General features: G+C 42.9%; 1 protein-coding gene across 2 annotated transcripts in view; it reads right to left on the bottom strand.

Moving 5' to 3' along the window:
- ERN1 (endoplasmic reticulum to nucleus signaling 1) overlaps nt 1-12782 on the bottom strand; it is a 673999-nt gene that overhangs the window by 50304 nt on the left and 610913 nt on the right. For both annotated transcript variants that reach the window (XM_078654351.1, XM_078654350.1), the window contains exon 20: nt 6141-6264. In XM_078654351.1, the coding sequence (XP_078510477.1) occupies nt 6141-6264 (124 nt within the window). The remainder of the gene's footprint in view (nt 1-6140; nt 6265-12782) is intronic.

The raw sequence follows: 12782 nt of genomic DNA, 5'->3' as shown, positions 1-12782 counted from the left end.
TAGAGAAACCCGCTCGAAAACCTGACTGGATAGGGTGAAGAAGGGCATTCTCTTCTGAAAAAAGCGTTAAGGCTGAATGCACATGTCTTTCCAGACATTTGGAAAAAGCTGGGAGGAGAGAAATAGGCCTATAATAGGCCAATTTGTCTGGATCTGCTGTAGGTTTTTTCAGCAGTGGAGTCACTATGGCATGTTTCCATACGGTGGGTACTGTGGAAAGCTCTAGAGATGAGTTTAAAGTGTCTGCGATAATTTCAAGGGCGGGTGTATCCAGTAATTTAATTATGTTAATGGGAATGGGATCCTATTGAGAACCAGATTTAATCGTTTTCATAATGGAAATAAGGGTATCAGTTGTAATAGGTGGCCATTTTTGGAGGGTCTGGTTTACGGTCGGAGTATACTCCCACTCTTCCTTGGAGGCAGTGTCAGGAGTGTTCCCATCTATCTCAGTGATTAATTTGTCAATTTTATCAGAGAAAAATTGGGCTAAGTCCTGACATTGCTTCTCGTTCAGAGGACGTGATGGGGCAGTAGTTTGTGCTCCCGTGGTGCATTTTAGAGCAGCCTGTCCTGAATATACACGTGCGGGAGATTCACTTCCACTGCCAAATGCGAGCAAACGATAGCGTGGAAATCGGGGCTCAGCATATATTTTTCATTTGCTCCTGACAGAACTAAAGTGCCTTGATTTGTTGTCCTCTCACCGTCTAAAACAAGCAGTCGCCATTGTGGAAATGCAGCCGCTTGTTTAACTTTAAGTTAAAGCCAGATGCAAAAATAAACACGCAGCTACCATTAAAAACAAGTCACGTCCCGGGCCGGCCAGCCAATCACAGCGCGGCCCGGGGAATGACGTCACGGGGGTGTCCCGGCCGGCAGCCAATCACAGCGCGGCCCAGGACAAAGGGGCGGGACTTAAAAAAAGACCGAGAAACGCCCCCGAATCGCGTTTTCAGGGGAAAGCGTGATTGACAGCCTCTGTCTCCCAATGGCTAGCCTCCATTTATGGAGCTAGCCAATGGGAGACAGAGGCGTGACCAAAGCCCATATGTAGGATCATGAGATTTCGCCCTGGGCGGAGCAACTGCTACGCAGTTGCAACGCCAGGGTGAAACCTAAAAAGTAGGGTCAACGAGGGTTAGACACCCTACACTAGATGAGAATTAACAGCACTATCACCAATAAACCAATCTCATCAAGTGTGGTCGCTCCATTTATTTAACAAGACAGCAAAGTTTCATGAAAATTTGGGCAAAGCCCTGAAAGTGATGCTACTTGTTTGTGCCATTTCTCAAGGTGGTGGACATCAAATACCCAAAGCAATTTATTAATGTTCAGGGTCACATATTTCTCGAATTCCATAAAAGCTAGAAGATTTATTCACAACAATAGTTTTGCCTATCCAAGTAAAAGAAGTACACATTCACAAACTGTGCTGAAAAGTAGAGGACTTACAAGTAAGGAGTGAATCATGGGAACTTTAAGTAGGGCGTCTTCCAGGATATAAAAATAGGACTAGCCAATGGGCAAATGGCAAATGCCTAATCTTTCCTTCATCAGCATAAAAGTGTTAGGTGAATGAGTGTTTTAAACCAACATGTGCACCAAGAATTAGCAAGCCTGTTTGCACAAAGGGTCACTTATTCATGGGTTAAGACCACAAGACTAAAAACTGAAACTGAGCCAATGTATACATCCATTTCAAGAAAAGTGGAAATTTAGAATACTATGAGCATCACTAGTCACTAACACGATTTCAAATGAAAAAGGAAAATGTTACTTACTCCTTTACCATCCATTTGTAGTCTTGTAGATGCACATGCTCTCCATATTTCTGCCACCTAATGTTGGGCGCAGATCGTAGCAAGTAGTTTTTCTTCCACAAAGCCTTTGATCTCAACATATCTTGTGACTCCTTCCTTAAACCACAATACACCAGAACAAATACTGCCCCTTAGGTTGTTTTTTCCTAGCAGGTAAGTAATGTCAGTGGAGTTTATAAAATAAGACCTAATATGTGTACTGTACCACATCAGCTTCAAAGGAAAAGGTGAAAACATCTGGAATCATTGCTCAATCCAGGTAGGTGGGAATGCACATGTGAATTTACAGCAATACAAGCTACAAAGAGATGGTTACAGGGTAAGTAATAATTTCATTTTGTAGCTTGTGCTGTTTAAAATACACATGCTCTGCAGACAGTAAAGCCGTTCTCCCCTAAGGGGTGGTTGCGAGCAGATGATGTAGATGGTTAGAACAAAGTTCTTAAGACAGTTTTGCCAACCAAAGCCTCCTGACAGGCTTAAATATCCACACATTAGTGCTTGATGTACGTGTATGGAATTCACCATTTAGTAGCTTTATATGTTTCTGCTAAGGGGGTGTTTCTTAAGAAGGCCATAGTAGCAGTCATCTGTTTGGCAGAATGTTCTAGGCACTGAATGTAGTATATGCTTAGCCACATTTGCATTCACTTTATTCCATTTGGCAGTGCCCCCGAAGGGAAACAGGTTTTGTACCCAAGGTTTTGTAAAGGCAACATACACCTATTTTGCTTTTAGATGGTATTTGTTCTGTCAATATAGTGCCCTTTTGACATCTTGCGTGTGTGTAATGTCTTCTCTGCCACTGTCTCTAGGAGGGGAAAGAAAATGAGCAATTCAAATGTCTGATTTACATAGAATGACATTTTTGGATTGTACCTTGAACCATTATTGTGTACCTGGGAAAAAGGTTCCTCCATTGGGAATGCCTGCAACTCACTAGGCTCTCCTTAGTGAGGGAACAGCAACATGATAAAAATTGCATTTCACAATAGTGAAGTGGCTTAAACGCAAGCTCTATAAGTTTAGTCAATATTACATTCAGGTTCCAGGCAGAAGGTGCTGGAGTTCTTGGAGTAATCACTCTTAAGGCTCTCCACAAGTGCCTTGAAACAAGTACTTTGAAGAGAGACAAGTGTTCTCTATTATGCATGTAAGCGGTTACTGCGACTAAATGTAAATGAATAGGAGGTGTATACCAAGGCAGCCACACCTTCTGAAAATATAGAAAGTAGGCTATGATATCCAGGTTGATGCCTTAAGTGGATCTAAAGGTGTTCCTAAAGAGTAATAGACAAACCTTGTGTACTGTGCAGAATAGAAGGCTGGGGGGGGGGGGGGGACTTATGTGTTTCATGCCTGATTTGCATACACTTCTGTGAGAGTTTAAGGTAATCAAATTCTAAAATCTCAGTTACCTGATTGCTAGGTTAATTTCCCTGAAGTTTGGATATTAGAGCTGCCCCTGATGTGGAGTTAGGAGGTCTGGTCTAATCGGAGGATTTTCATGCAGCTGTTTTGGCATTTTCTGCAGCGTTGAGTAATATGGTTGTCATGGTTGTCTCACCCAAGTTGGTGCGACCAGAATGAGAGCCATGGATGTCTGCCTCATTTTCCTCACTACTTGTGGGTTCAGAGGAAGTAGAGGAAAAGCATAGGCAAAGTTCCCGTACCAATTCATCCATAGTGGATTGCCCATGGTATTTAGTGTGAGCACCTATAGCAAAGGTTCAGCATTTTTAGTTTAGTATTGTACCGAACAGCTCGATGTTGGGAGTATGTTTGAAGTATTTGAGGATTCACCTTCCACTTGTGGACTTTTTTATGTGTTCTGCTTAGCAGCTCTGCAACATTGTTGTCCATCCCAGGTAGATGTTCTGCTATAACGAAGTGTAGCAGTAAAAAGTCCAATGCCAAATCTTTTGAGTTAGTGTGGACAACTAAGGTAATTGAGTCCCTCCTGCTTTTGGATCTAATATATGGCGGTTATGTGATCTGCATTTATTAGAACGGTTTTCTTTTGAATAAGCATGTAGAAACTCTGACTGAAAAGTGTATAGCTGTTAGAATAGGTAGTTGATATGCCAACTCATTTGTTCCTGTGTCCAGGTATCCTGAACAGTCGTATGGTTGAGGTGTGTTCTCAGACTCATGAGTGAAGTATCCGTGGTATTGCTCGCCTGCAGTACAGGGTCTCAGAAAGATCTACCCAAAGTAAGTTCTTTTCGTTCCACTTGAACCCTGGGTTCACACAACAATAGATCCTCCCCATTGACTCTCAGCTTGGGTTCATTGCCTCACTAGATATTCTTGTAGTGGGTGCATGTGTAATCTTGTCTGAGGTACAATTGATATGAATTCAGCCATCATCTATAAAGGTTCATCACAGTCCTTAATTGATGGGTCTTGGTGTCTGAAAAAGGAGCAGCAACCTATGGAAAGCCATTACCCTCTATTGGTTTGGATATGCTTTGCTTGTCACTGATTTTAACTCCTAGGACATGCTGGGTTTGTAGGAGTTCTAGATGAGACTTCATAGTCTCTAAGTACCTGAGCTGGTGTAACATAGACACTGGCACTCTAGTGTGTGCTAGGTATTGCTGTGGATTGCGGACCTTTGTCTGCCAATTGTCCACGATAATATGTGTATGGTGTTGCTGCCAGATTGTGGCCTCAAGGCTCTGGGCCTCTTCTCTTCTTGCTACTAATATTTGGATCGGAGGATCCTGTCAATTATCCGGTGTACAATTATGTATCTGTTTTTTTGATGGTTTGCTATTTTTTCATCAGTTTTTTTAAATATTTGCCAATGGCATTTTGCTGTGTAGATACAGGACTCTCTCTCCTATCCTGGGTTCCATTTTAACACCCCCTATTTCAATATATAAAGCTCTCCACTGTTGTGGGATTGGCTGAAATTAACAACATGAAGACTTTTTTGTTATGATGCTGTATCCTGTTTAAATGAATTGGAGTGATTCCAGTTTCAAGTATTCTTGGGAACCATTACATATTCAATTATTTACATTATCCTGAATGGAAAAATACCCATTAGCCATGATGGAAATATGGTCTCTCCTAGCAAGTCTTCGCCCTATGTGGTTGGCATTAAACTGACACAAGGGGGGTCCAAATGGGTATTTTAGGTTGAATCATTCCATTGATACAACATTACATATTGTACACTGAGACAATAGCTAAAGAAAGATTTTTCTCAGTGAACATTCTGGCCAAGAAAGTCACTAGGATAATTGGTTTAAGGCATTCAAGATGCAGTGCGATAGTTCCAAATCAAACGAATAATTCACCATTCATGACCAGCTGATCAATTCTTGGGCCTGAACTTTCTACAGGACGTTAAGTGCAAGTGTATCTTCCCCACTCTTGCTAGAAGTTTTTCAGAAACCCAAGAGCAGTTCGTGATTCTAGTTATAATCTTTAAATTTAGCATCAGAATCTAAGGAATATATTTTTGGCCATCTAAATCTTTTAGTTCAATTTCATTTGCAGCTATTCGGGAACCTTCCATCAGGAGACACTATAATACTAAAGTGTTCTCTCTCTACTATGTTATTGCTGATGCTGTTGATATTTCATGGCATACCTACCCAATACAGGAGTCAACATGTGGGCAATGGGTGTCACAGCAGTGGTTATAAAGTAAGACTGGTCTGATGGCCTTCATTTGATTGCCCTGTATGGGGATATCCTTATTTGCTCTCCTAAAATCTCATTGCATGCCTACCAGCTCAATCCTCAAATAAACTTTGTTAAGGATAGTTACAGACTTGAGATTTCGGATTATCCAAATCAAAGGATCCCAGCAAGACCCTTTGGCTGCTCATTAAGTGATTATCTACTTTTACCAGATAGAAGCTATGGATTAGTACAGCCTACACAAGTATGTTTCAGTGCACTCCCTTCCCACACTAAACCTTCTTGGAAGAAACCCGCCATTTTGTTTGATATCTAACCCTAACGGGCCCATCGTCGGACTTAGAGCAGTGGAGGAGCACTGGGAACTTCCAAGACACTTTCTTGCCTTGCATTATAATTAACAATGGTCGATTTGTACCCAGCATCATACTAGATACTCTACACTATAACTACACCTACCACTACAATTCTACTCCATGCTACTACATAATGCTCCGGAGTTAGCATGCACTTTTAGTGTGTCCCCATAAATTCTAAGTATTTAGTTTTCCTACAAAATATGTTCATGCAGAGCACATGTAGAAAAAGAACCAACTGTGCAGGATATGCTGCCACGTGATGCTGACAATGTGCTACATTTGTACATGCAATGATTACCTGTTTGTAATGGAACAGTTATGTGTTCTCTCCAGTCCATTTTCACGACCTGTCTTCCACCTTTCTCCAACTGCCTTACTATCGTCCCATCAAGTGATTCTTTTTCTATTCGATCGCTGACATCCTGAATTAAAATAGAATTACAAGACTATCACGAACAAATTTTTAAATGAACACTAAAATATTATCATTTACTGTGCTGTCTTGTGCAGCTATTTGCAACAAACCATTTTTGTAACTCCGGTAGTTCTAGATTGCTTCCTATAGAATGCCTACTAGAATAGATTAGACGTTTTATTAAATTACTCAATTCAATGTTCTTACTGTGTTGACAACAAAAAGATAAAAGGCTTGACTGGCACTGCTATGGTTCAAATGTTTAACCTGCAGGCTTGATATAGTTGCTTTTTACCAGTAGCTGAAAACTTTCTTAGGGCCCTCTGTGTTCAGATGCGTTTATCAGACCACTTTTCAAGATTCATGAAAATGAAGAGTCCATCAATGACCGCATGCAAAAAGTGAAAAGTGAAAATCATTTTGAATTTTTAAATATACAAAAGATCTCATGCACAACATACAGCCACAAAGAGAGAAACTTTGGGCTTGACTAAGCTAGAGACCAGAGACACTGTTTTGGCCTTTAGACATGGGCCTCCCTCCCAAAAAGTCGCACTCGGTAAAGAGTCTGGGAGTGACCATCAATGAGGATCTTTCCCTAAAATCACAGATCGGAACAGTGGTCTCCTCAGGTTTTTTCCAATTAAGGACAATAAAAAAAATTGCACACCTCCTTACTCATTCAGCTTTGATCCAAGTAGTCACTGCCCTAGTTCTCTCCCATATTGACTTTTCCAATAGCCTATACCTGGGTTTGCCTGCAGGTCAACTTAGAAGATTGCAATATCTCCAGAATCAAGCTGCCAGGCTGATCTGTAAGGTACCCAAATGGGAATCTATCAAAACAGGACTTGAGAAACTACACTGGCTACCTGTGGCCCAGAGAGCGGCTTTTAAAGCAGGGTGTATTATTTTCAAGGCCTTACAAGGCAAGGGCCCACTGTTTATAAGGCAGTTGATAGGGAGATACATCCCCTCGCGTAGTTTGCGATCAGCCCATAAAGATTTACTGGAGGTACCCCGGTTTAGGAGAAAGCGACAGGGAGGCAGTTGTTTCCACTTCTTGGCAGCCTCCTTGTGGAATTCTTTGCCTCTGACTCTTAGACAGAGTAGGGACCTCCTTACTTTCCGACGGGCCTACAAAACCCTGCTTTTCACACAGGCATATCTTGAGTAGTGATTGTTATTGGTATTTTCCTTGTTGTGTTATTAATCTCTTTCCCAGCGCCAAGAAGCCCATGGGCGTATGTGCGCTTTATAAATTTTAATTAACATAACATAACATAACATAACATAACATTGAGCTCCTGCTGCTTAAGCCCTTCACTGCCCACTATGGCCACCTCTCCAAAAGCCTGCTGCCTCCAAACTGCATTCTCAGCAGAGTAGTGGATGTTGCAGCCACAGATGTTGGACAAAGTCAAACTACTATTACCTCAATTACGCAAAGCAACCAAGTGGCACAACACAAAGATTATTCATAACTAATATAAACGTCGGTTTGCAGGCTTTCTAAAAGAAATCTGGCCTACTGAACAACAAAAATGTGTCTGTCTAACTGGCTTCTGACATAAAACAAGCATTGTTAAAACAAATAGGTTTGGCTTTAATGCGTCAATGCATGTAAATACAGGCATTCACAAATTCTGTTTGTGCGTTGTGTGCAGAAATGCTATTTACCACATTTAAGTCTGCCTTAATTTCTTTCCCTATGCTGCGTACAAAGTAGCAAAAAAGGATTGCTTTCAGTAAAGGTTGAATATAGGAGGTAAAGAATTTAAATGTGACAAACTGCCTGATCATTGAGTGTATTTTCCGACCACAATACTCAATTACCCAATTACCATCATCCTGTCATTCTGGGCAAATCACATTATCGCCCCGTGCCTAACAAAGTGAATGTTTAGTAACTGGTGCTCATGTAAAGCGCTCCAATACCTTCAGGTAGAGTTTGGGCTATATAAAACTACAAAAAATAAATACATCTACGACGTAATAGTTATCAATTTATCTTTTGATGGCTAAGACATTGGACTGTACTTGGATAACCCCAACACCCTCTCAACTTCTAAAGCAGTAATCCAAAAATATTGAGAGATCAATTTAGACCCTGATGGACAAGTTACTTACCTTTGGAAAAACTTTTTCTGGAAAAGACTATGTATCAGCAGATTCCTCACCTGTTGAATAATTCCCAGGAGTCAAACTGGATCTGCAAACTCCAAGTACCTCTGTATGGCGGAAAGCGCAGCTGTGCGGCTTCTCGCGTAGGTTGTTCCACTCTGAAGTGACATGCAGGGCTCATAAAGGCGCAACTCCTGCACACTGATATCAGTTGCTTTAGAGAGTGTTCACGCCTCCAGACCTGAACCTCCAAAAACAAATTGGAAGATCAGTGTGCAGGTTGCTAGACTTGGGATCTTAAGAGGTAGAGTCCAATAAAAAAATGGAGAGGATGGGAGGGTCAGGGAGGAGTCCGTGGCTAGATAGTCTCTTCCAGAAAGAGCGTTACTGAAGGCAAGTCATTTGTTCTTCTGATAGAGGCTTCTAGCCACAGACTCCTTGCCTGTTGAATAAATAGCAAAGCAGTACCTATGTGGAGGTGGTTCTGAGAATATGCTCAAACCTGAAAGTCCTGAAGGACAAAGCAGTGAAAATGCCCGCTCTGTGAACCTAATTGTTCAGACAACAGTGGGGTAACACAGGGGCCCCCCTGCACAGTCCTCAGGCCTCAGAGCTTCGGATTAAATCTGGAGTGTGGGCCCCACCAAGTACGTTGCAGGCCCCCCCCCAAGCTTTGTTACGCCACTGCCAGACAATAGAGCTTAATAAACGTATAAAAGTATGCTCAAGTAGCTGAGTGGCAGATGTCCAGAACAGTGACTCCGTAAACTAATGCAGTAGTAAGAGCTCTGGCACTGGTGGAGTGAGCACGCAAGATGGCTGTAGACTGCTTTTTGTCAATGTGTAGCACATCTTAATGCAGAGCACAATCCACCATCTGCACAGTCTTGCCTTTTTGGCTCTGGTGAACCCCACAAAGAGCTGAATGTCCACCTTGTGGTCTTTGTAACAATTGAAGTAGAAACTGAGTGCTCATTTGGAGTCCAAGCAATGAGGCTTCCACTCCTTAGAGGTGTGAGGCAGAGCACAGAAGGAAGCAGGGTGATGGTTTAATCGACGTGGAAAGGTGGCACAACCTTTGGTAGAAGAACAATAGTTACTTACCTGTAAACAGGTGGTTCTCCAGTATTGGTGTCTTTCATAGATTCACATGCCTGAATCATTCCCCGTCGTCGGAGTGGGAGTCCCACGGTATATATAAAAGCAATAAATGCCATAAAACCTTTTAGCAAATATCAGAGATACTAAACCAGGAAGTAAAGTAGCACCAGCTACAGTAGAAAAAACTTCCACATTAGTGACTATCCTAGTCGTTATGTATTAGTCCAAACTGCGGCCAATCAGGCGACAGCACCCACCAGAATGTCCTCCCCAGAGGCTCAGGCTCTCAGATTTTGTCGCACGAGAGTGAAACCCTAAAATGCCTGAGTGAGTCTCTGGGGGGAGGCGGGCGGGTTGCATGTGAATCTATGAAAGACACCAATACTGGAGAACCACCTGTTTACAGGTAAGTAACTATTGTTCTTCTCCAGTATTAGGGGTGTCTTTCATAGATTCACATGCCTGAATCAGAATAGTAAGCAGTACTCCTAACATAAGGCTCGTAGACGTCAGAGTATCAAATGCATATATATATATATACACATCTAAATATAACAGAATACCAGTTATACAAGAAGCATCGAATCTGAAAGAACGTCTAAAGAGCATATAGGAGGAGGAGGAAACAGAGGCTCACCTTATTTGAAAAGATTACGCAGCACTGCTCTTCCAACCGAAGCATCTGCGTCGTCTGCTGAATCTAGACAGTAGTGTCTAGTAAAGGTGTGTCTACTAGACCATGTAGCAGCTCTGCAGATCTGGCGAAGAGGCACACCAGCAAAAAGGGCAGTGGAAGTGCTAACCGCCCTTGTAGAATGTGCTCTTGGCAAGGCCTGTAAGGGTCTACCGGCCTGCTGATGACAAAGTCCAATCGTAGAGGAGACCCATCTAGCAATGGTCTGTTTTGAAACTGCACAGCCCCGGCGTTGCCGCCCATAAGCCACGAACAGTTGGTCTGTCTTGCGGATGGCAGAAGTTCTGGAGAGATAAAATTTAAGACATCTTCTAATGTCTAATGAATGTAGTGCCCTTTCAGCCGTAGACTGTGGGGCTGGAAAGAATGTCTTGAGGACAACCGGCTCATTCAGATGAAAATCCAGAGGCACTTTAGGCATGTACGTTGGATTAGTACGCAGTACCACTGAGTCCGAGGTGAATTGGATGAAAGGTGCTTTAGATGTAAATGCTTGAATATCGCTTACCCTTCTAGCAGATGTTAAGGCTAGTAACAACGACACTTTCCATGTCAGAAATTTCAGGTCCACCTTATGGATCGGCTCAAAAGGGTGACGCAAGAGCTGAGTTAGTACGACATTCAGATGCCATGCCGGAGGAGGTTTCCGGACAGGCGGAAACATACGAAATAATCCCCTGAAAAATTGTTGTATGATCCTTACAGAGAACAAAGAGTTCGATCCATCTTGACGAAATCTAGAAATGGCAGCTAGGAAGACTTTAAGAGTAGAATGTGCCAAACCCAATCTGGCCAAATGCAAAAAGAAAGAAAGGATTTGCTCCGGTTTCGCATGAATGGGATGTAGATCATTAGATTGGCACCATGCACAGAAACGTTTCCACTTAAGTTTGTAGGTTTTGATCGTGGATGGAGCTCTGGCTTTAGCCAGCACCTCCTGGCAATCTTGTGGAATGTTCAGGTGTGCAAATTCCATGTGCTGAGGAGCCAAGCTGACAATTTCAGCGAGTTCGGGTCCGGATGGTATACCCTGCCCTGCTGGGTGGAGAGAAGATTCGGAATGCGTGTAAGTTGGATAGGGTTGCATTCCGAGGCAAGGAGTAGCTCGGTGAACCAGTATTGCCTGGGCCATCGTGGAGCGATCAGTATCAACCGGCATGGCTGCTTCTTCATCTTCCTGATGACTTTCGGGATCAGAGGTATCGGTGGAAAAGCGTATGCGAATATTTGATTCCAATTCAGCGAAAGGGCATCCCCGCACGAGTCCTTGTGGGGAACCCAGCTTGCAAAGTATGGGCATTTCCGGTTCTGGTATGTCGCAAACAAGTCCAAATCCGGATGCCCCCAATCTGAAAGATGCGATGTAGAGATGGTAGATGTAGTTCCCACTCGTGAGTGCAGCCCCCGGACCTGCTGAGAGAGTCCGCCAACACATTAGCGATTCCCGGAACATGGACCGCTGACAGATGAATATTGTGAGTCAGGGCCCAACTCCAGATCTCTTGTGCTTGTTGCAACAACCGGGCTGATTTTGTGCCGCCCTGCTTGCTCAGATAATGCATGCAGGTGGTGTTGTCTGTCCGTATTAAAACTGTGGCACCTTGTAGAGTCGCTTGAAAGGACTTCAGGGCTAAAAATATGGCGTGCAACTCTAGCCTGTTTATGTGCCATCTCATTTGGATCTGGTTCCATTTCCCGCTGACCGTCATGCCTTGGAGGTGTGCACCCCAGCCTGTCATTGATGCGTCGATCGTTACTATGAACCTGGGCACTTCCGTGAGGAAGGAGCATCCCACTTGTATGTTGGATCGGTGGGTCCACCATAATATCGCTTGTTGCATTCGCGGTGTAATTTGGATGATATCCTCGAAGGATCCTGATACCTGGATCCACTGGCGACTGAGCTCTTCTTGCAAGGGCCTCATCCGAAGACGACAGTTGGGGGTGAGAAGAATGCAGGAAGAAAGCATACCGATGAAGGACTTGAACATGCACACTGAAACGCACTTTTTTAATAACAGTGCCGCAGCGAATCGTTGAATCTTGTCCTGTCTTTCCTTTGAGATGAATACTTGGGCGAGCTTGGTGGCCAGTGTCGCTCCCAAGAAAGTCTTTCTTGTTGCTGGCGTGAGGTGTGACTTTTCGAAGTTTACTGAGAAACCCAGGTTTTGCATCAGTGACAGAGTTTTAAGGGAATTTTATTAAATTAAATTAACTGAATTCTTCCCACAAGAATCACAGGCCCTGAACAGGGATTTTGAAGAAGACATCTGTGAAACTTGAAGAAACTAATAATGTAGAAGAAAAATTTTGAGAATCTAATGAAATAGGCTGTAATGTACGTAAAAGAAACAGCAAGAAAGAGCTGCAGGCTTCTCATTCGCAAGAGATAAAACACTCTTGCTGGATGTGCATTGATTGTTGTTCCTAGAAAATCCTGTGTCGTAACTAGGAATAATTAGGACTTGACATGGTATATTGATAAAAACCAGGCATTGAAACAGTGACTGCAAAGTCTGGATGTACTGGATTGCTTATTAAGAAGAGTGATCCTTCTTAAATAAACTTGTCTCAGAAATGATGACTGCGTATGTGTTGCAGACACA

This window comes from Lissotriton helveticus, chromosome 7 (assembly GCF_964261635.1).
Source record: "Lissotriton helveticus chromosome 7, aLisHel1.1, whole genome shotgun sequence".
Lineage (NCBI taxonomy): Eukaryota > Metazoa > Chordata > Amphibia > Caudata > Salamandridae > Lissotriton > Lissotriton helveticus.
The sequence above is the reverse complement of the archived record's forward strand: the minus strand, read 5'-3'. Positions and strand labels throughout refer to the sequence as shown.